General features: G+C 44.3%; 1 protein-coding gene across 1 annotated transcript; it reads right to left on the bottom strand.

Annotated features, from left to right (window-relative positions):
* Positions 1 to 9913: 9913 nt before the first annotated feature.
* Positions 9914 to 19511, bottom strand: LOC132456454 (bile salt export pump-like). The gene is made up of 6 exons (XM_060050805.1): positions 19321 to 19511; positions 18224 to 18337; positions 17799 to 17909; positions 16941 to 17066; positions 13782 to 13985; positions 9914 to 10192 (listed from the first exon to the last, which is right to left on the bottom strand). Exons 1-6 carry the CDS (start codon positions 19435 to 19437, stop codon positions 9929 to 9931), a joined length of 936 nt encoding a protein of 311 aa, XP_059906788.1. The 5' UTR covers positions 19438 to 19511; the 3' UTR covers positions 9914 to 9928.
* Positions 19512 to 19993: the final 482 nt, after the last annotated feature.

The following is a 19993-nucleotide window of genomic DNA, read 5'->3' as shown; positions in this document are numbered from 1 at the left end:
TGCTCATTCCTTTAGCAATCTCTCATGAAAAACCTTGCAGGGATCTCTCTCTCTCTCTCTCTCTCTCTCTCTCTCTCTCTCTCTCTCTCTCTCTCTCTCTCTCTCTCTCTCTCTCTCTCTCTCTCTCTCTCTCTCTCTCTCTCTCTCTCTCTCTCTCTCTCTCTCTCTCTCTCTCTCTCACATGCACCAAGGGAGATAGGGGGGGGGGGGGGGGGGGGGAGTTGGGGTAGGGGGGGAGACAGTACCTGGATGATCTGGGTGAAGAAGCTGAGTAGGCCCACCACCACGAAAAACATACAGATGCCGTTGATCTCCCTCTCCTGTTTATCCGGGTCTTGAATGGAGAAGGTCTGTACGGGTAGCGTCACGCACAGACACACACACACACACACACACACACACACGTAGAGACACACAAACACACATGTAGAGAAACACACACACACACACACGTAGGCAACATGCACACACGGACACACAAAGAGGAATACACAGACATAAACACACACATAGAGAAATATACACACAAACACACACGTAGGGAAACACACAGGCATACACACACACGCACACACACACACACACACACACACACACACACATGAATACAGACAGACACACATACAACAGGCAGACACACACACACAAACACACACACACACACAAGAGTTAATAAACCCAATGAGAAACACATATGCAAATACGTGCACATACACTCCTAATTCAGCAGGGGCTATCAAAAATAAAAAAAGTGCAATCATTTAAGAGCACCATAGTCGATTTTCCGTTTGACTAAAAACGCGGTAATTAATGGTTCGCTCTTAACCCTGACGCCCTCCAATCATCTGTGAGGGCGAGACGTGAGCACACCGTTCCTTTCCCCCCCCCATTTTTTTTCCAAAACACTTCATCAGCTGCAGCAGTTGATTAGCTCGCTGATTAGCGAAATCAGCTGGGTTCCCCGTACGAGCGGGCGCGGCGGAGCACGCCGCCGCTCCGACCAGCCTAATTACAGACGGCGATGGCGGCAGTTACTGCTGCACCGATAACAACAAAAAAAGAAAGAAAGGACTTCGGCGTGCTTCAGTCTAGTGTGGTTTAAGCTAAATTTGTTGGTTTCTGGAAGACAATTTCAAACCAGACACAGACCACACACACTGTGAGAAAAAGAACAGCTTAATTATTCAGAATAAAAGTGAGTAATTAAATCCTATTTTGTGCTGCAACGCATTGTGTTTGTAGTAAATATGTTTCTCTGTTGGATAAAATGAAAGATTAAACCGGTTGCATACACAGTGCGCCAAACCAGAGTTTCTATAGGTAACCTGTCGGTTTCATAGGTTACGAAACAGGCTTTCATAGTCGATTGCGATGTTGATAAAAAACAAGCACCTTCGACGGTCGGCTGCCAATCAAAGCAGCGAGCCCATCTTTGGTCGATAAGACCGGCATGTTGGATCCTTTGGGACAAAACACTATAGGCGTCTGTTCCGTGAGATTACAAAGCCGTTGGGGGGTTTGGAAGGAAAAGCCCCATGTTTGAGCGGGTCCCCTGCCTTCTGGCTGACTCCTGGTAGATACTCTTTTTTCATTTACTAACAGGGCTTACTGTGCAGGATATGGCAATCTCCAATCCCTGCCATCAGATTTGGGTGGCGGATGTATCCAGAAATATTACCTTTTACCAAAAATTCTAGTAACTCATCACATAGAATGCGTTTAACCTATACCGGGCAAATTCAGTCGCAAATACGCACTCTGTAATCTCAAGTGTCATGGTATCGATAAAGAAAACTTGCTAGTCCGTCTCCAACGGTTACGCAGGTCGTGAGTGACGTTGCTGGCCGTGTGTTCGCCGTTGCCATGCGTACCGCAAGGATCTGGCTGAAGAGGAGAGAGTAGACGGGGTTGACGCCGCCGTTGACCGCAGCGCCAAAAGAACCGAACAGCATGTAGGGCCACTCCGGGCTGTTGTACTTCAGGATCCTGGCCACCGGGGCCGGCTCCACCGGCTCCTCCTCCTCCTCCTCCACCTCAGGGAAGGCATTATGGGATAAAAGGGTTAATTTAAAATAAATGTCAGTATGATTGTATATGCAAGGGGGTGTAGAGGGCTGAATCGGGGTGGATGGTCCAAGTATTTGTGCAGGCATGATGAGGGTTGTGTGAATGCTCTGAATGCTAAGGGAATATGCTTCAATTTTGTTCTACCGAGTTTATACAGCCTCCATGAAATAACACAGTAAGAATTCAATTATCTAAGATGTTCTTTTGGAAGTCCATTTTCAGAATAATTACGTCATCACAAAACAGAAAATATTTTGAGATTTGTCTTTTCCGTAGTCTTTTCCATAGTCCATATGAATTATCCTGCCCATCTATTCTTGAACTTGTGACCCTTTGAGGAAGTGAGTAGTAAAGGACAGATACGTTTTCTTTGATTATCCAGATTATTTCCCATGATACATTGCTCTCCCTTTCCGTTTGGCGGATATCTCTGGTGTCTTTGTATCGGTGCGAGTAAATTACATTGGGATTGTATTAATATTGTAATTATTCCCCAGATTTTCCCTTGATTCGATATGTCCTTACATGGCAAAGCAATCTCGCTGCAAGCACTTCCTCCCGCATCAGGCGAATCAGGTCTCATTTACATACAATGGTCACTAATGTGCGGCTGTTGGCCAGATTCAGAATTATACGTTGTATTTAAAGCACCGACATTAGAATACACATAGAGTGGAACACATTAGGTATTTATTGAAAAAAACATTTTCCCTCTAGAGACTTGGCCATGGCAACATGGGCGGAGTCATGATGACATCACTCACAAGGTCGGTAACCCTTAAACCAATCACAGAATGGCTCACGTGGAACGGCGGATCTAAACACAGATTCTTTAAATAAAGCAAACAAGTTGAAGCTCAAACATGTTTAGCAGTCAAGAACCAGGAGGTTGTTGAACCACTAAAACACACTTACACACACATGCAACCAAAGATACACACACACACTCACACACAAACTAGCATGTAAGCTACACTTTTCTTAGCTATTAGTTCATTATAGACATGCACATCTTAAACACTAACACACTTACGTAGATGTGCACACAGACACACACATACGCATAAACAGAGTTTAGAAACTGGCACCTTGTTAAACACACACACACACACACAAATACACACACACACACACACACAAACACACACACACAAACACACACACACCTACACACGTGAGGGCTGACTTGGACATGACACACACACACACACACACACACACACACACACACACACGTGAGGGCCGACCTGGGTCTTATCAGCCTGTGAGACAGAGTATGCCCGTGGCCCCAGCTCCCCAGCCATGGGCACTAAGGACTCTGGGATCAGGTGGGACATCTGGGACCGCGACCGCTGGCGGATGGAAGCCCTGTCAGAACACAATGTCAGATTGGTTGGAAATGGTTCGCCCCAAAAAAGGAATTAAATGGGGTGAAGAGTACATTTGATTCTGGATTGGTTCCCAAATTGTTCTGAAATGTTGTTCTGGGATAAGTTGTAAAAAAGTGAACATTTTAATGTGGCCAAATGTCACGAATTGTCAAAACATTTCTGGATTATCACTCAATGTTCCGGAAGATTCTAATAAACGCTGTCTAGACTTGTCATTAATAAAATGGTGTGTTTGTTCATCTGCTTAATTCCAATGAATGATTAATGATTTATCAAGCAAGAGAAACAGGTAAAGTCGAGTTTGATTATGAATAGCTGAATGTTTACTCTCATGGGTGATGCTAGGTTCAAAATGATCTGTGAACAAACAAAAGTGGAGGAGGAAGGTTGACAGAAGGTGAGGAGGAAGAGGGTGCTAGTACCTGAGACTGGCCCGGTAGCTACCGGCTCTGGACAAACGCATGCTAACCGAATCTTCTTCAGTCTCAGCCACTGGGAGGGAGACATGAGAAAGTGCATGAGAAAATGCATGAGAGAGAGAGAGAGAGAGAGAGAGAGAGAGAGAGAGAGAGAGAGAGAGAGAGAGAGAGAGAGAGAGAGAGAGAGAGATTAAAGACAGATAAATGACAGAGAGAGAGGGAGAGAGAGAGATTAAAGACAGATAAATGACAGAGAGAGAGGGAGAGATTAAAGAAGTATATAGCAAAATGAGAAAGAATTAATGAGAGAGAATCAATAAGAGATAGAGTTTGAGGGAGAGCGATTATGAAGGAAAAATAGAGAGAATCAATGAATTAGAGACAGAGAACAACAACAGAGAGAAAGAGACAGTGAATGAATCGGGATTTGTGCGTGTGTGATGCAGTGAGAACGAGGGAGACAGGGAGAATGGAAGAAAGATTGAAAGACACAGTGAAAATATAGTCTGAGCCAGACGATGAATGAGAGCTGGAGAATGAGAGTTTGAGAAACAGAGAGAAAGAGAAATGACTGGTAGAGACAAAAAGAAAGGGAGAATAACATTTAATAAGAAAGAGAGAGAGGGAATGAGGGAGAGGGTGGTTTAAATAGTTTATGAACCGCTCACACATCACAAAACACAAGGCGGCCATTTGAAAGTCTCCATAAAGCTTTTTATAAGGTCCTTTATAGCTTCATTCAAACCAAAACAAACAATCTCCGATAAATCCCCCCATTTAAATTGGGAACGGTTGTCCTCGGCTACTCTATTAAAATACACTTAAAAGTGAGTCAAAGTTTGATTTGGGACCACGTGATTGGTCCCACGTTGAGCCCTCATTCTGCCAGCCAATGACATTAATGCTCATGCTTTCCAGCGATTCTTTTTACAGAAACTGCGCTGATGTTGCAGTCCCAGTTAATTCCCAATATGCGTATGAGGCAATACTTTCCTAAGCCCCTTTCACAGAGGCCGTCTTTCCCCGCAATGTTCTGGAACCTTTCCGGAACACATGTGTGAGTGGGACTGGAAAAAGGAATCAATATTCCAGGAAATCTGCATTGGCAGTTCGTAAGACCTCGTAACATATCGGGATCACTGCCGGTAGGGCTGTGTTCTGAATGAATGCGGTAAAATTCCCGGGAGAGGTATGTACAGGGTCTGACGCATTATAACTTCACATGGAGCAAGCGAGCCAATAGCAAGAATCTGCTGAGGACGTACTTGTACCCGCAACTGTCAATCTTATCAGTAATTTCGCTGAGTTCCTATCCATTTCCTGTCTGAATGCATCAGCGTATAACACGGTAATGACCACATTCATCACAGTGGTGTCATTGACACCTTGTTGTATATGAATGAATAAAACAACGGCTTGCAACATTTCAGATATAAATGTCAACAAAAACACAAGATAAGGATAATCCACTCGCACATCCACTGTCATGAGAACATTGTGACTAGATTTCGGAACAGAACAGAACGCTCTCAAAAAGTTTTACGGAGAAACATAGGAGATAAGCCCCATTTTCTCGAAACTACATTATTATTGTGATATTATTTTAGCAACGGCACCAACAGTGCAGCAACTAAATTACAATGTTATGGGTGACGTTGTGAGAACGAGGGAGACAGGGAGAATGGAAGAAAGAGCGAAAGATATACTGAAAATATTTTCTGAGCCAGAGGATGAATGAGAGCCGGGAGAGAGTAACAGAGACAGCTACTGAAAGGGAAGGATAAACGACCGGTAGAGACAATAAGAGAGGGAGAATAACATTTAATATAAGAGAGAGAGAATGAAAAACAATGTTGAAGATCATCCAAGACTTATTTCCACATAAAACGAGAAAACATTTACTTTGGTTCACTGCCCCTTTAAGGGTAAGGCCACCTACTCTGCCGGGCCTTCTCGTTGAGGGCCTTGTCCCCCTGGGTCTGCAGGGTCACCAGGGTGAAGTAGACCCCCTTGCGCTCCATCAGCACCTCGTGCTTGCCCCGCTCCACCGCCCGGCCGCGCTCGAAGCCCACGATCACGTCGGCGTTCCGGATGGTCGACAGGCGGTGGGCGATGGAGATGGTGGTGCGGCCCTGTCGGACCTAGAGGGGGGTAAAGAAGTGAGTGAACAGACCTGGGGGGAAAAGGGCGCATTAACTGCATATAATAAGTAAGGGATAATGTATAGAATACCGGTCATTAGCGAAAATAAGTTCAGTTCAGACTTATTTTCGATAATGATTGGAGTTCTATACATTATCCCGTTTATTACACGGCTACTTGCTAAAAGGAAAAAATAACTTTGTAGTGTAAGCATAGAAATAATTCACCAAAGACATTGACTTAGCAACCAAATAGACTGGGGTTGATAAGTTACCGGACTTCTTGCGGAATGATACGAAAGACGTGAATCAAAGGCAAAAAATCTGCTTTCCTTGACAGCGGTCAATTATGCTAAGCAACAGCCAATAATGCAAAAATAATTGACAGCCAAACAATGGGAAGGCCCATGCAAGTGAAAGGATTATTCTAAGGGATTAAGAAGAGCCGTGTAATAATGCTTATTATTGCCCCAACTAAGTTAGTTAGTTAGTAAGTAAAGTTTATTTATAAAGCACATTTAAAGGAGACGATATTATGTGTTTTCCCCAAAAAATAAACATAGTACATGAGTTTCAGAAAACATGTTTTCGAAGCTGTTTGCTGGAAAGAGCTTTTAGGAAAAATAATCCCCTCTGTTTCAGTCCCTTCAGAATGCGCTTTTTCTGGTGTCTGTAGCTTTAAAGGGGACATATTATGAAAACAACACTTTTCCTGGGATTTGGGATGTTGTTTTGGGTCTCTGGTGCTCCCACACGCATATAAACGTAGAAAAAAGTCTGTAGGCCTACATGATTTTCTGAGTGAGGTATGCATTTCTGAAAGTACACCCCCTACAGTTACCAAACGAGCGAGTCAGTTTCGGCGGGAGCCCCACTCCCCTCCAATCAGAGAATAGCTAAGATTTTGTGGACCAGTGGATGAGCTGCTCTGGCGGGGGGATCTCGGTGGTAGCCCTGCAGCTCAGCTCCGGGTGTACAATCCCTTTCTCTGCCGGACTGCCGCCGAAGCTTCGGCGGCAGTCCGGAGGAGGCGACATGGGGGAGAAAGGGATTGTACTCCCGGAGCTGAGCTGCCGGACTGCCGCCGAGCTACCCCCTACAAAGCTTCCCGGCTACTCCGGCGGGTGAACTCCGGGAGCTGAACTGCTGCCGAAGCTGGCAGGTCCGGCGGGGGTAGGTCTTGGCGGCAGCTCCGGCGTGGGGAGCTCGGCGTCCGGCAGCTCAGCTCCCGGAGTACAATCCATTTGTCCTCCATGTCGCGGTCCATGGACTTCAGAGAGTCAAGGCCAAAGTTCCTTTCCCCCAATTCTTCTCAACCATGGCCAAGATATCCCCCACTACGAGTCTGTATTTGTCGTGGAAGTACCAGAGACCTCAGACGCAGTCTTATGATTCATAATATCATCCGAGGCGCACATAGCTTTTGGCCGTGATATTATATATAATATTATATAATTGGCCATATATAATATTATTATTATTATTATTATTATTATTATTATTATATTATATTATATGATAAAGAGTCTCTGGTACTTCCATAACAAGTAAAGACTCGTACTGGGGGTTATCTCGGCAATGGTTGAGAAGAATTGGGGCAAAGGAACTTTGGCCTTGACTCTCTGAAGTCCATATTGAGCTGCCACATGGAGAAGAAAGGGATTGTAGGCTACTCCCGGTAGCTCCGCCGGACTCCCTGCTAGGCAGTCACATGGCAAACTGACAAATTAGATATCTATTTTTGGATTGAATATCCCAGGCTCTGAAATGCGCGAACATCTCCGCCCAGCGCTCGTCCGCTGGTCCACAAATCTTAGCGATGCTCTGATTGGAGGGGGCTGGGGAAGTGGGACGTGATATTCAAATGTGCCCCCTTCCTACGTAGGAGGGGGCGCCGAAACTGACTCGCTCGTTTGGTAACTGTAGGTGGGGTACTTTCAGAAATGCATGTGTCACTCAAATGTACAGACTTTTTTGTATGCGTGTGGGAGCACCAGAGCCCCAAAACAACACCCCAAATCACAGGAAAAGTGTTTTTTTCATAATATGTCCCCTTTAATACACAGCTCGCACTGCTCAAAGTGCTTTACATAGTTCATTAGCTAATTAAAATAAATAAATACAATTAAATAAATAGACTTACAAATCAGTGATTTAAACTAAGACGACATCAAGAGACAAACACCTCATCACAGACACAACAGGGTACGAAAATTAAGACACAGGGAAGGCCAGTGTGAAAAGGTGTGCTTTGAGCCTGGATATGAATACTAAAACTGAAGGAGCATTTCTGATGTCAGGTGGCATGGTTGGTTCCACAGCTGAGGACCAGTGTTGTATAGTAGCGAAGTAGAAATACTTCGTTACTGTACTTAAGTAGTTTTTTGGGATATTTGTTCTTTACTTTACTACTTATATTTCTCTGTACTTTTACTTTTACTTCGCTACATTTTGCGAAGAAAACTGATACTTTTACTCCACTACATTTCCCTTGAAACCTTCGTTACTCGTTACAAAATCAACTCATCTTTAGAAAAAAAAAAAAGAATCATAAGAGATATGAGAATAACGTCGGGGACTGTGGTAGAACACAGCCTGCGAGCCTGTTTGGCGAATCAGCTGTCCCAGCGCACGTTCGCAAAGCCCCCTTGCTTAGTTACTGTTGCTACGTCGATCAAAACTCCTACGACTGTCAACACACAAATGCATGGCTAGGACGAGGGCAAGGGCTATCAAAATTCTACTATTTGTATCAGGCTGGTTTGTACACGCAGTATTACAACACTATCTTATACACTTCAATACGCTGTATATGTGCCATTTTTGCTACAAAGCTAATTTAAATACCCTTTTTGGGCAGGGACTTAAGTTTTCCGAAAATCCGCGATCCTGGATGACACCAAAATCAATATTAAGTAACGTGTACCAGCGCTTGCTTGCGGGATAATAGGTCGGGCTACGATATCTGTCAGTGTCAGTGATTTTTTTTTGGAGTAACTCCGCGACAGCTTCCAGATCATGGCAAAATGGACTGCAATATGCAGTGGAAGGATGTTTTCAAAAAAGATCAACAACGAAGGGGAAACAACAATAATCGAAGCAAAATCATACAGGTCTCAATCAAAAAATTAGAAACTTCACGACCTAATTAATTTAATTTGTATAGCACACTTTAACACTGCAAGGAGGTTTAAGTGTCCTTGATTTAAAATGTGTTTATGGCCTTGTGGAGTTTTGCCTATTGTGTTTGTGTTAGTTGAAATAAACTCCATTATTCTAAAAATTCTGACCCTTTGCTTTTTTATTAACAGCAGTTACTTGTACTTTTACTTTCAGTACTTAAGTACATTTAATATCAGAAAAGTACTTTTGATACTTAAGTACAGTAAAGATCAGATACTTTAATACTTTTACTTAAGTACTATTCTAAAAGGTGACTTTTACTTTTACTTAAGTAATTTTCCAGTAAGGTATCTGTACTTTTACTTAAGTATGGCTTTTGAGTACTTTATACACCACTGCTGAGGACCACTAATGTGAACAAATGTGAAATAATGCTGAATAAACGTACCCCGATGTACCCAGTTCACCTGTCAACAAGGCAATCTGGACAGCTTTGTTTGAGTTCTTCTTGTTGTGTTGTGTTTTGTGAGTGTGTATGGGGACACGAATCAGGGATAGAATTCGGATAGATAAGCAACACAACGAAACAAAATGGCAAAACGAGTCAGCGAACATCGACTGCTAGCTAGACGGTGGAAGGTTCCAGCGAGGGGTCTACCACATTCCTACCTTGTCCAGGGCCTTCTGGACCATCGCCTGTTTGTGTTCTTCTTGTTGTGTTGTGTTTTGTGTGTGTATGGTAACACAGATCGTTGATTGAATTATTATTATATATTTTTTTTTTCTTTCAAACAACACAACAAAACAAAATGGCCGACACAAAAACATCGACCGCTAGAAAGAGGAAATGTCCGGCGAGGGCCGGGCCCCCTGCTCCTACCTTGTCCAGGGCCCTCTGGACCGTGGCCTCGCTCTCGTTGTCCAGGGCGGAGGTGGCCATGTCCAGCAGCAGCAGGCGCGGGTTCCTCACCAGCGCCCGGGCGATAGCGATGCGCTGCTTCTGACCGCCGCTCATCTGACCGCCGCCCTCGCCCACCGGCGTCTCGAACCTCTGGGGGGGCGGGTTTATGGAGACCATTCAGTGGTCTGTCTGTCGGTCTGTCCGTCTGTCGGTCGGTCGGTGTAGGCATGTGTGTGTTTATGTGGGAAGGAGTGAGTGTGTGTTCTTGTGTGTGAGTTTTACTGTGTGCGTGTGTTTGTGTGTGTGTGTGTGTGTGTGTGTGTAAGTGTGCATGTGTGTGGAGGGTATTTATGTGTATGTGTGGGTGTGTGTGTGTGTGTGTGTGTGTGTGTGTGTGTGTGTATGATTGCGTGAGTGTGGGGGTATGTGTTTGTGGGACTGTGTGTCTATTTATGTGTGTGTGTGTGTGTGTGTGTGTGTGTGTGTGTGTGTGTGTGTGTGTGTGTGTGTGTGTGTGTGTGTGTGTGTGTGTCTGTGTGTTTGTGTTTGTGAGTATGTGTGTGTGCGTGCGTATGTGTGCATGCGTGTGTGTAGTTTATACTCTTTTCCATTCACCTGCCTGCCACTTGAAGTTTAAAATGATGAAAAAACAGAATTAAGAAGCATGGAACATCATACATGTTCTCATCCATATGAACATCATTGGACGGGGGGTGTAGTTGTTAAGGGCGTTCGACCCCCGGCAAAAATAACCATGTTCGATCCCCCACCCTTGTCTAGAGTGTAACCTGGAGGCAGCCTTGGGCAAGATGCCCTGACCTCATTCGCATGCTGCTTCATGACATTTATCTGAATCCACCGCCGCTGGTTCCAATAAAGCATCCTCCCGATGACTAAACGGTAAACTATGGGGCTTTTTACATCACAATGCATCATGGGATGTTCTGTCGCCCATCCTCCGCATTATTGAGAGGACTCCAGAGTGCTGTAGTGCCGTTGGATCCAAAATCCACGTAAACAAACCCTAACCCAGCCTAATGAAGACTTTGTTATTTATTTGCGTCTTTGTGAGATGACACTGTAACGCTTTTCTAACCACCGGGGCCACTCAAAGCACCATAGATCTTAATAGCTCTCATAAACCCAAGTACACAAATAAACACACACACACACACACACACACACACACACACACACACACACAAGCACTCACCCACACGCACAGCGGTGGCAGCTATTCAAGGCTGCAACCAGTTGGGAGCAGTTAAGAGTGATGAGCCTTGCATGAGAGCTCGGCGGTGGGGGAATCCACCCAGGAGCGCAGGAGCAGGTGACTATCAATTAGCTGAACACCATATTTTCTAGATCGGGGCTGGAGCCTGGAACACCTCCTCTAGTCTAGACAACCTCCGTCTAGATCACCTCATCTAGACAACTTCCTCAGTCTAGATCACCTCCTCTAGACCACCACCTCTAGACTAGACCACCTCCTCTAGTCTGAACCACCTCCGCAGTCTAGAACACCTCTAGACCACCTCCTCTAGACTAGACCACTTCCTCAGTCTAGACCACCTCCTCTAGTCTCGACCACCTCCTCAGTCTAGACCACCTCCTCAGTCTAGACCACCTCCTCAGTCCAGACCACCTCCTCTAGACTAGACCGGCTCCTCAGTCTAGACCACCTCCTCAGTCTAGACCACTTCCTCAGTCCAGACCACCTCCTCTAGACTAGACCACCTCCTCAGACTAGACCATTGTTTTTCAACCACTGTGCCGCGGCACACTGCTGTGCCGTGAGTGATGGACAGGTGTGCCGTGAAAAGCGATGCAAATTCACTTCATTGGTTAAAAAATATATAGATTGGTCTACTCCGTGTAAGCCAGTCTGAGGCGAGTGTGCGTGGTCACGCTGTTGGTGGTATGCAACGTAAATACTCCCATATGCCTGTTGGTGGCGGTAGGCAGCGCAATTAATTGACAGATATGCAAACAATAAATAACAGATGAAGTGATTGATGGCATTGATGCAATGCCCGATAAAACCACAGGAGAGGAAATCTTTCGGGTCACATCAGAGTACCTTGAACAAGGAGGACTTCAGTGGTTGAGTTGTGTAAGTGTGTGCACTTCATAAGCAGAGTTCGAGAGAATAACCCTAACCCCTTGTAGTCACGCCTTGCTTTTTATAACGCGAGGCACTTGTTGCCAAAACTTTGCCAACGGTGCTGGCCAGTGGGTTGTATAACGTTGTTTTTACTACATTAAAACTAGACCCCTGAAAAGCTGACTGTTTGCAATTTTGTGTGAGGAGATGGGAGCAGAGCATAAGGCCTTATTGCTCCATAGGAGGTCCGGTGGTTGTCCCGGGGAAAAGTTCTGGCCCGCGTATACGAATTGAGGGAGGAATTAAAAATATTTTTGACTGAAGAGAAGAGGTTCGATGACGCAAAGCTGCTTGCAAGTGATGAATGGTGTGCGCGGCTTGCATACATGGCAGATACGTTGGTTTGCATATCTGATTGAACTCAATGCGCGAATTTAAGGTTGAGATGAAAACCTTCTTTCCATCACGGACAAAATAAACGGATTCCGTTCAAGGATCTCCCTCTGGCGACGGCATTTGGAAAGGGGTGACACTCTCGAAATGTTCCCCCCCGCCCAAAAATGGCAAGAACCGGTCAACACTTCAGCCTTGTGCGAATTGATCAAAAAACACCTGAAAACACTTGAAGAGAAAATATCCTTTTATTTTCCCTCAGCCAACACCAACTCATTTGACTGGGTTAGGTCAGACCCATATAGGTCTGTGGTTGATAAAGACACAAATTTGACTTTGCAGGAGCAAGAACAACTAATTGAACTGAAAGAAGATTGCACATTAAAACTGCTCCATGCAGCCCTACAGCTGGATAGTTTTTGGTTGACTGCTGCCAAAGAATACCCAAACGTGGCAAACAAGGCTATCTCAACATTGCTCCCTTTCTCCACAACATACCTCTGCGAGCTTGGCTTTTCGAGTCTAACTGCAATAAAGACTAAAATCAGAGAACGTCTGCGATCAATTGATGAGGAACTACGCGTGTGCCTCTCATCAATTTCTGCCAGGATACCACGTTTGTGTGCATCTCAACGGGCCCAGATTTCACACTGAGTGAGTTTTAAGTCTTTGAACAATAAATGTAAAGGCTACTGTGTTGTTTTTTTGTTTTTTTTATAAATTTCACGTTTGATAACATGTTGGTGTGCCGTGTCACAAAAAAGGTTGATAAACACTGGTCTAGACTACCTCCACAATCTAGACCACATCCTCAGTCGAGACCACCTCCTCAGTCTAGACCACCTCCTCTATACCACTTCCTCAGTCTAGACTACCTCCTGTAGTCTAGACCAACTCCTCAGTCTAGACCACCTCCTCAGTCGAGACCACCTCCTCTAGTGTAGACCACCTCATCAAGACCACCTCCTCAGTCTAGGCAACCTCCTCAGTCTAGACCACCTCCTCTATACTACCTCCTCAGTCTAGACTACCTCCTCTAGTCTAGACCACCTCCTCCGTCTAGACCACCTCCTCTAGACCATCTCCTCTAGTTTAGACCACTTCCTCAGTCTAGACCAGTCTGAGCAACCTCCTATTATCTGGTCCAGTCCAGGCCGACTGGCTCATTTCACCCCTGTCTACCTGAACTTGGATCTTGTCCGTCCCTAGGTGCCGGTGGGGGGGGTCAGGGAGGGGTCATACCCGCGGCAGGTCCATGATGAAGGAGTAGGCGTTGGCCTCCTTGGCGGCGGCGATGATGTCGTCCATGGAGACCCCGGGGCGGCCGTAGCGGATGTTCTCGGCGATGGTGGTGGCGAACAGCACGGGCTCCTGCTCCACGATGCCGATCAGCGAGCGCAGCCATTGGATGTTCAGCCCTCTGATGTCATGGCCGTCCAGCGTCACCTGGGGATGGATGTGTGATGTGTGAACATGCGAGAACCGTAAACCTCCTGCCTCCGCCCCCGACACTATAGAGCAATCGACGTTCAATCAATGTTTTAAGGCTGGAACAAAAGAAACTTGAGGAGCAAAAACTGGGATGAAACCCATAAATATATATATATACATATACATGCATTATCATTTGCTGAAATACGCCAACGTCACCGCCATTTTTAGAGGACAAGACAAGTAAACAGTAGAGGTGGGAAAAATAATAGATTCTTCGATGCATCGAGATTCTCGCTAGAACGATTCTGTCTCGATGCAGATAAATTAATAATCTGAATTAAAAAAGATTTTTTTTATGTAATTTTTTTTTTTACATTTTTGTAATTGTAAAATTAGTAAATTTATCTTCAGTGTGTGTTGGCCAATCTGATTTGTCGTGACACGATTGCGATTCAGGCTACGCATAGCATGCGCGCAAACCCACAGCCAGACACAAGAACTTCTAATTCAAGAGCAGCTTTTCCTCTAATGACATAGAAAAGAAAGATTAGAAAGAAAATAAAACTGAAACCTATTTTTTGCATGCTTCCATATTGTGTTATAATGCAAGCTGCATTGATTATTGCGTTGTTAATAGAAAGTCATATTTGTGACAAAAGCTTTCTCTCTTATGAAATATTAGATAAGTTAATTCATCTGTTGATGTCTTTAATGATCATCACAAAAGTAGGAAGTGATTAGCAAACTCTGAGTAGCAAACCCAGATGTATATATATATATTTGAAAATCACGCATGGGAATGTACAGAAAAAAAATTGTTGCATCGAGATGCATCGATAATCGCTTCAGAATCTAATCGTTGACCTCATAATCGGAATCTAATCGCGAGTTGCCAAGAGATTCCCACCCCTAGTGAACAGGGGAGCTGCGGAATTTCGGGATGAAAATCCCTGTAATGTTATGGTGGAGTTGGGTCACAATGATCGGATTCCGGTGCTGGGTGAGGCTGCACACATGTGTTGCGTGTGCACAGGCGAAGCCAGCCGTCACAACACGCACACCATGTCAGGATCTCTGACATGGCAGCAGGGTACACCTGCTCAGTGTTTCATCTTACTCCCGACGCTATAAATGGTTAGAACACCCTCATCCTGTGACCTGATTGTGGGGAAAACCCAATAGGTGGAGTTTAGTGCTCAGACATAAAAAAAAAAAATCTGTATTTATAATGAATAATAATTTGTATTATCTAAAATAGATTAGAATTATCTTAAAAATTACTAAATATATTAATATTCAGTTCTTTAAATAACATTATAAAGGGAAAACTACCTTTTAATCTACTAGTAAAATTGATTTCTGGTTTATAACACCAGGAATATAAGCCAAATCCATGCTTGACATTCTTTTCGACAATTTTCCATGACGTTAGTCTGATAAAAGGTCATGCCAGCCTAACTTTGATACACACTCCTCTCTTGAGTGTCTAGCAGTGATGATAGCATAACTATCAAGATTATCAGTAACCAGAGACAAAACATTGAATTGTACTCCACGAAGATCATAAACTCGTCTTGGGTATAAAAAATGACTGATTAACATTGGTTGAGAAATACGTGCCTTCTTTTTTTCCAGAAGAAAAGCGCAGCTGCCAGCTTTACTTTTATTTGTTTTCAGGCCAGTCTTTACCAGTCCAATGTGGCGACACTGGCGACGATATTGACGTAGAGCGGCCACTGGCCGAAGCAGTCCACAAGGCATCTATATATGTCTTTGGAGTCACCATTTATGGATGTCTGCAGTATTTTAAGGGTGTTGGTTTGGTTCTGGGTTCCCACCCCAATGTCCTCAGTCAAACCTTAAGCCTTTTAAAAAAAAGCCTAAAGCCCTTCCTTAAGGACCTCTGTCCGAATTCACCAACCATAAAAGTGTCTCCTAAATAGTAAATAGTAGAAACTAGACAGAAACTAAATGAACAAGCATGATTCCAACCAATGTACAGAAATCACCACTTCGCCAAAAGATTGAATTTGGCGAGGTGGATCGAAACTCCCGAAACTCCCCATCACGCACCACAGAACAAACGCCGCTGAAACAGACAGTTCTTTTCGATTCTGGGTTTCACAAAGAGACTGATGTAGGGGGTGGGCCAGCATGGAGCGCCGCATTTCTCGCTCGCTATTACGGCTTTCTGCACACATGTTGGCTCAATGTGATTGGGCCCTCAGCCACACCCATCTCCTTCCTTTTACACAGAGAAGCAATTTTCTCCCAAGCGTGTGAAACATGATTCTACGCTCAATCAAAGTGACAGAATAAGACCATTAAGGCCCACCGGCGCAATTATGTAATGGATGATAACTGCTTCCTGTCTACCTGTTGGGGGGGAGGGGGCCTGGGGAGGGGGGCGGGGGGGTCGTTTGTATCAGGCTTGGAGGGGGTGAAAAGTGATATGGAAGGGAGTTTGGGGTCAAAGGTGACGTTTGGGTATTTTAAGGGGTGTGTAGCGGCACAGTTAGTCTCCAGAGTTCAACGGCAGCCCTGTTCAAATTTTTTCTTTTTATTTACCTGGCGTACACATGCTTTCCTTGTGCGCAACTTTAATGTGTTTTGGGGGGTGTTTCTTTATTTTTCTATTTAATCCAATGTCCTCTACACCATTTTGAAAGAGGCTAATTTGTTACTGTTGTCTTGAGGTTAAAGGCTGGGCGCTGGGGGAGTGGTCTTCACTGTGATTGGCTAAACATCGTAATTCTAACAAATGCCCTTTTTTTCCCGGCAACAAGCTACTTGGCAACGCTGATAGATATCTGGAATCCCGCCGAAAAAAACCTCTACCGATGCAAAAACCCATTATGAGACTGCAATTCTCTAGCCTACAACGAAGATGGATGTTCTTCATTATGAGACTATCCAAACCATCTAAAGAGGGGTTGGTCTTTTCGAGTGCTGAGGTGTTTTTGTTACCATGCCTTCCTTCGGGTCGTAGAAGCGTTGGATCAGCTGAACGGCGGTGCTCTTTCCCGCCCCGCTGGGCCCGACAAACGCTGTGGTCTCCCCGGTCTTCACCGCAACGCTGAGCTGGTCCAGGATCTGCCCTCAGCACACACACATAGAAACACACGCACACAAACACAAATAGACAGACATGTGCATACACAAATAGATAGCCACACATAAATGCACAAATGCATAAATGCACACACACACATGCACACACACATGCATACAGACAAACATAAACATAAACTCACACATAGAGATGGAAACACACTCACATATAGAGAAACACACAAGACAATAAAACACACACACATAAAGAAACACAGAAGACAATCAAACACACACACATAGAAACACAAAAGACAATCAAACACACACACATAAAGAAACACAAAAGACAATCAAACACACACATATAGAAACACAAAAGTCAATCAAACACACACACATAAAGAAACACAAAAGACAATCAAACACACACATAAAGAAACACAAAGACAATCAAACACACACACACAGATGCACAAACAAACACACACACACACACATACACAATAACAAGATGTTACCAACATAACTAGGAGACAAAATCAATCGTGAAAGAGCTTTGAGTGGCTGCAGAAATTGCTGCCAATTTGCTCAAAACTGTCAGTTATTACAGGCCTCAGTTTGTAAGGGAGAATTTTTGAAGTTTTGAAGGGAGAATTATATCAAACGATTCATTATTATGAAGAATTTTTTTCAAGTGTTTGTGTGGTCTATAACAGTGCGTGCAAGTTTTATCCACTCCGATACAAACACATTAATTCTGTGTCTCCGTACCTTGACCTCCGGTCTGGCGGGATAGTGGAAGGTCACGTTGTGGAACTCGATGTCACCCTTGACCCTGTCCAGCTTGTAGCCAGACTCCGACATACAGTCGATCTCAGGCACCTGGGACAAAACGGAGGACATATCGGAATGGAAGTTCTTAAAGCGTTACCGTACCGTGACATGAAATAGCCGCGTTATAAATTGTTTTTAAGGCGTGATGAGGACCTGTGAAAAAAGGCATGCAGTAATAAAAAAATAAAAAGTTAAACATAACTTAAACTAACATAACCGACAACATGTTCTTGCCATTCATTTCTTCACAGGCCGAAGGGATTCAGAGCAGAAACAAGCCCTTGGGTTACACTAGTCTCGGATGGATGGGACTCGGGGGAATGTTTGAATTGAATAAAAAGCATCACATCAACGATACGAACCCTGTCAATGGTCTCAAAGATGATGGTGGCAGCACCTCGGCCCGAAGCGAAGGCCTCCAGGCACGGAGAGGCCTGACCCAGATTCATGGCACCTATCAAAACCCCGAAAAACACCTTGGGAAGCAGGAACACAGAGAGAGCCGTGTCAACCCTCTAATAGCAGCCATTCCTCCGGGTTTGGGGCTCGCTATGTAGGTCGACGGCATGACGTTTCTCCTCTGCTACTCAAGCCTCTTTGTTTTCAGGCAGTTCTCGATAAACAAATTGTAAATAAATCATGAATAGTCATAAATAACCAATCATTGTTAGCGTTTTAGTTTTGGCACTTAGCTCCCACTCGCATGAATGTGCAAAACATCGAAATACGACGTTTAATATTGACATTATTATTATATTATTGTCATTCATTGTGAATCGTTTCATCACAGCCTTAAAGGTGCACTGTGTAGAATTAAGTGACATCAGGTGAAAGGGAATGGTAGAAACTTAATATAATATTCGAAGTAGGTTTTCATTAGTGTATGATCCCATGCAAATATGAACCACTACAATATTTGTACAGTTTCCTGCCAGACAACTAGAACGCTACCACACATGGAACTATTAATTATCATAATCGCTATCTTACTTGTCAGCTATGACAAGAAACCTCCTCCCTTGACACTTGGCTACTCATTGGTGTCGTAGACCATGACATCCTTTTGGAAGTACATACTGGCACCTTACAGGCCACCGTAACTTCACCTTCTCATTGAAAAGGCAGGAGTGAGGCGGGGTACTCAGTTGCCTGCAATCTACAAATTCACCGCTAGATGGCACTAAATCCTAAATCCTACACATTGCACCTGTTAGGAATAATCTCCAAAAAAAAAATCTTGTTCAATATTAAGCCTACAATTATGATTCAATACATGTGTGACACTACTTCAAGTTGTGTTCCACTTCAACAAATCAAGCGCATCCCCAGAGACAAACACATCAAAACACAACCAGCAGCAGCATTCCCACCAGCGAACACCAAATAGTTAGCATGAAGAGATCCATGGTCATATATGACCCCACGGTCCCATGACCCCAGGGTCCCATGGCCCCTGTACCTGAAGCAGCGTCCCAGGCGTGTACTCCAAGTCCAGCACCAGGCCTGAGCCGTACCAGAAGGCCAGGGCGTAGCAGAGAAAGATGATAAACCACATGTAGCCCGTGAAAAAGCCCATGATCAGCCCCTTGCGGATGCCCCAGCGCTGGGCCAGGATCAGGTTACGGTCGTACCTGCAGGGGGCGAGGGAGGGCCGGTCACATCCTACCAAATTCACAACATGGAGCGCTAATGGCGGTTTTAAAGTTTTACAGGCGACTTTCTGCAAATGTCCTCCTTATTTTCTTCTACTTTTTACTGATTTCAGTTATTCAGTTAATTCTCTTGGCTAATCGCAATTTTCGGCACCTATGTTTCAGCCTAATATTGGTCCAAAAAAGTCCAAAGATGCGATGCTAACTGCTTAGACCCTCATCATGTTTTCAACTACTTCTCAGGTCATTTGCTTGGCTACAGTTGAGTGTTTGCTTTTAGCTGTTATTTATTTCATTCAGCAGGCATTTTGCTTAAAAGTGCTCTTATATTCTTAATTCGACTTCTGATTTATATCGTTCTGTCATTTATTTCAGCCACCTCAGACCCATTCTGCAATCCTGATTCCTGAAACCAATTTTTAGTGTGAAGCTTTGTGTAGCTAGCTTTACTTCTTAAACTTTCTCAGAGCTTAGCAGAGC

The sequence above is a fragment of the Gadus macrocephalus genome, chromosome 4 (assembly GCF_031168955.1).
Source record: "Gadus macrocephalus chromosome 4, ASM3116895v1".
Classification (NCBI taxonomy): domain Eukaryota; kingdom Metazoa; phylum Chordata; class Actinopteri; order Gadiformes; family Gadidae; genus Gadus; species Gadus macrocephalus.
The sequence above is the reverse complement of the archived record's forward strand: the minus strand, read 5'-3'. Positions and strand labels throughout refer to the sequence as shown.

Coding starts and splice junctions, on each gene's coding strand:
- LOC132456454 (XM_060050805.1), bottom strand. CDS start 19,437: ATGGGCTTTTTCACGGGCTACATGTGGTTTATCATCTTTCTCTGCTAC. Junction 17,910..18,223: donor TCTTTGAGACCATTGACAGG/GTTCGTATCGTT, acceptor GTTTTGTCCCAG/GTGCCTGAGATCGACTGTAT. Junction 17,067..17,798: donor CCGCCAGACCGGAGGTCAAG/GTACGGAGACAC, acceptor TGCTGAGGGCAG/ATCCTGGACCAGCTCAGCGT.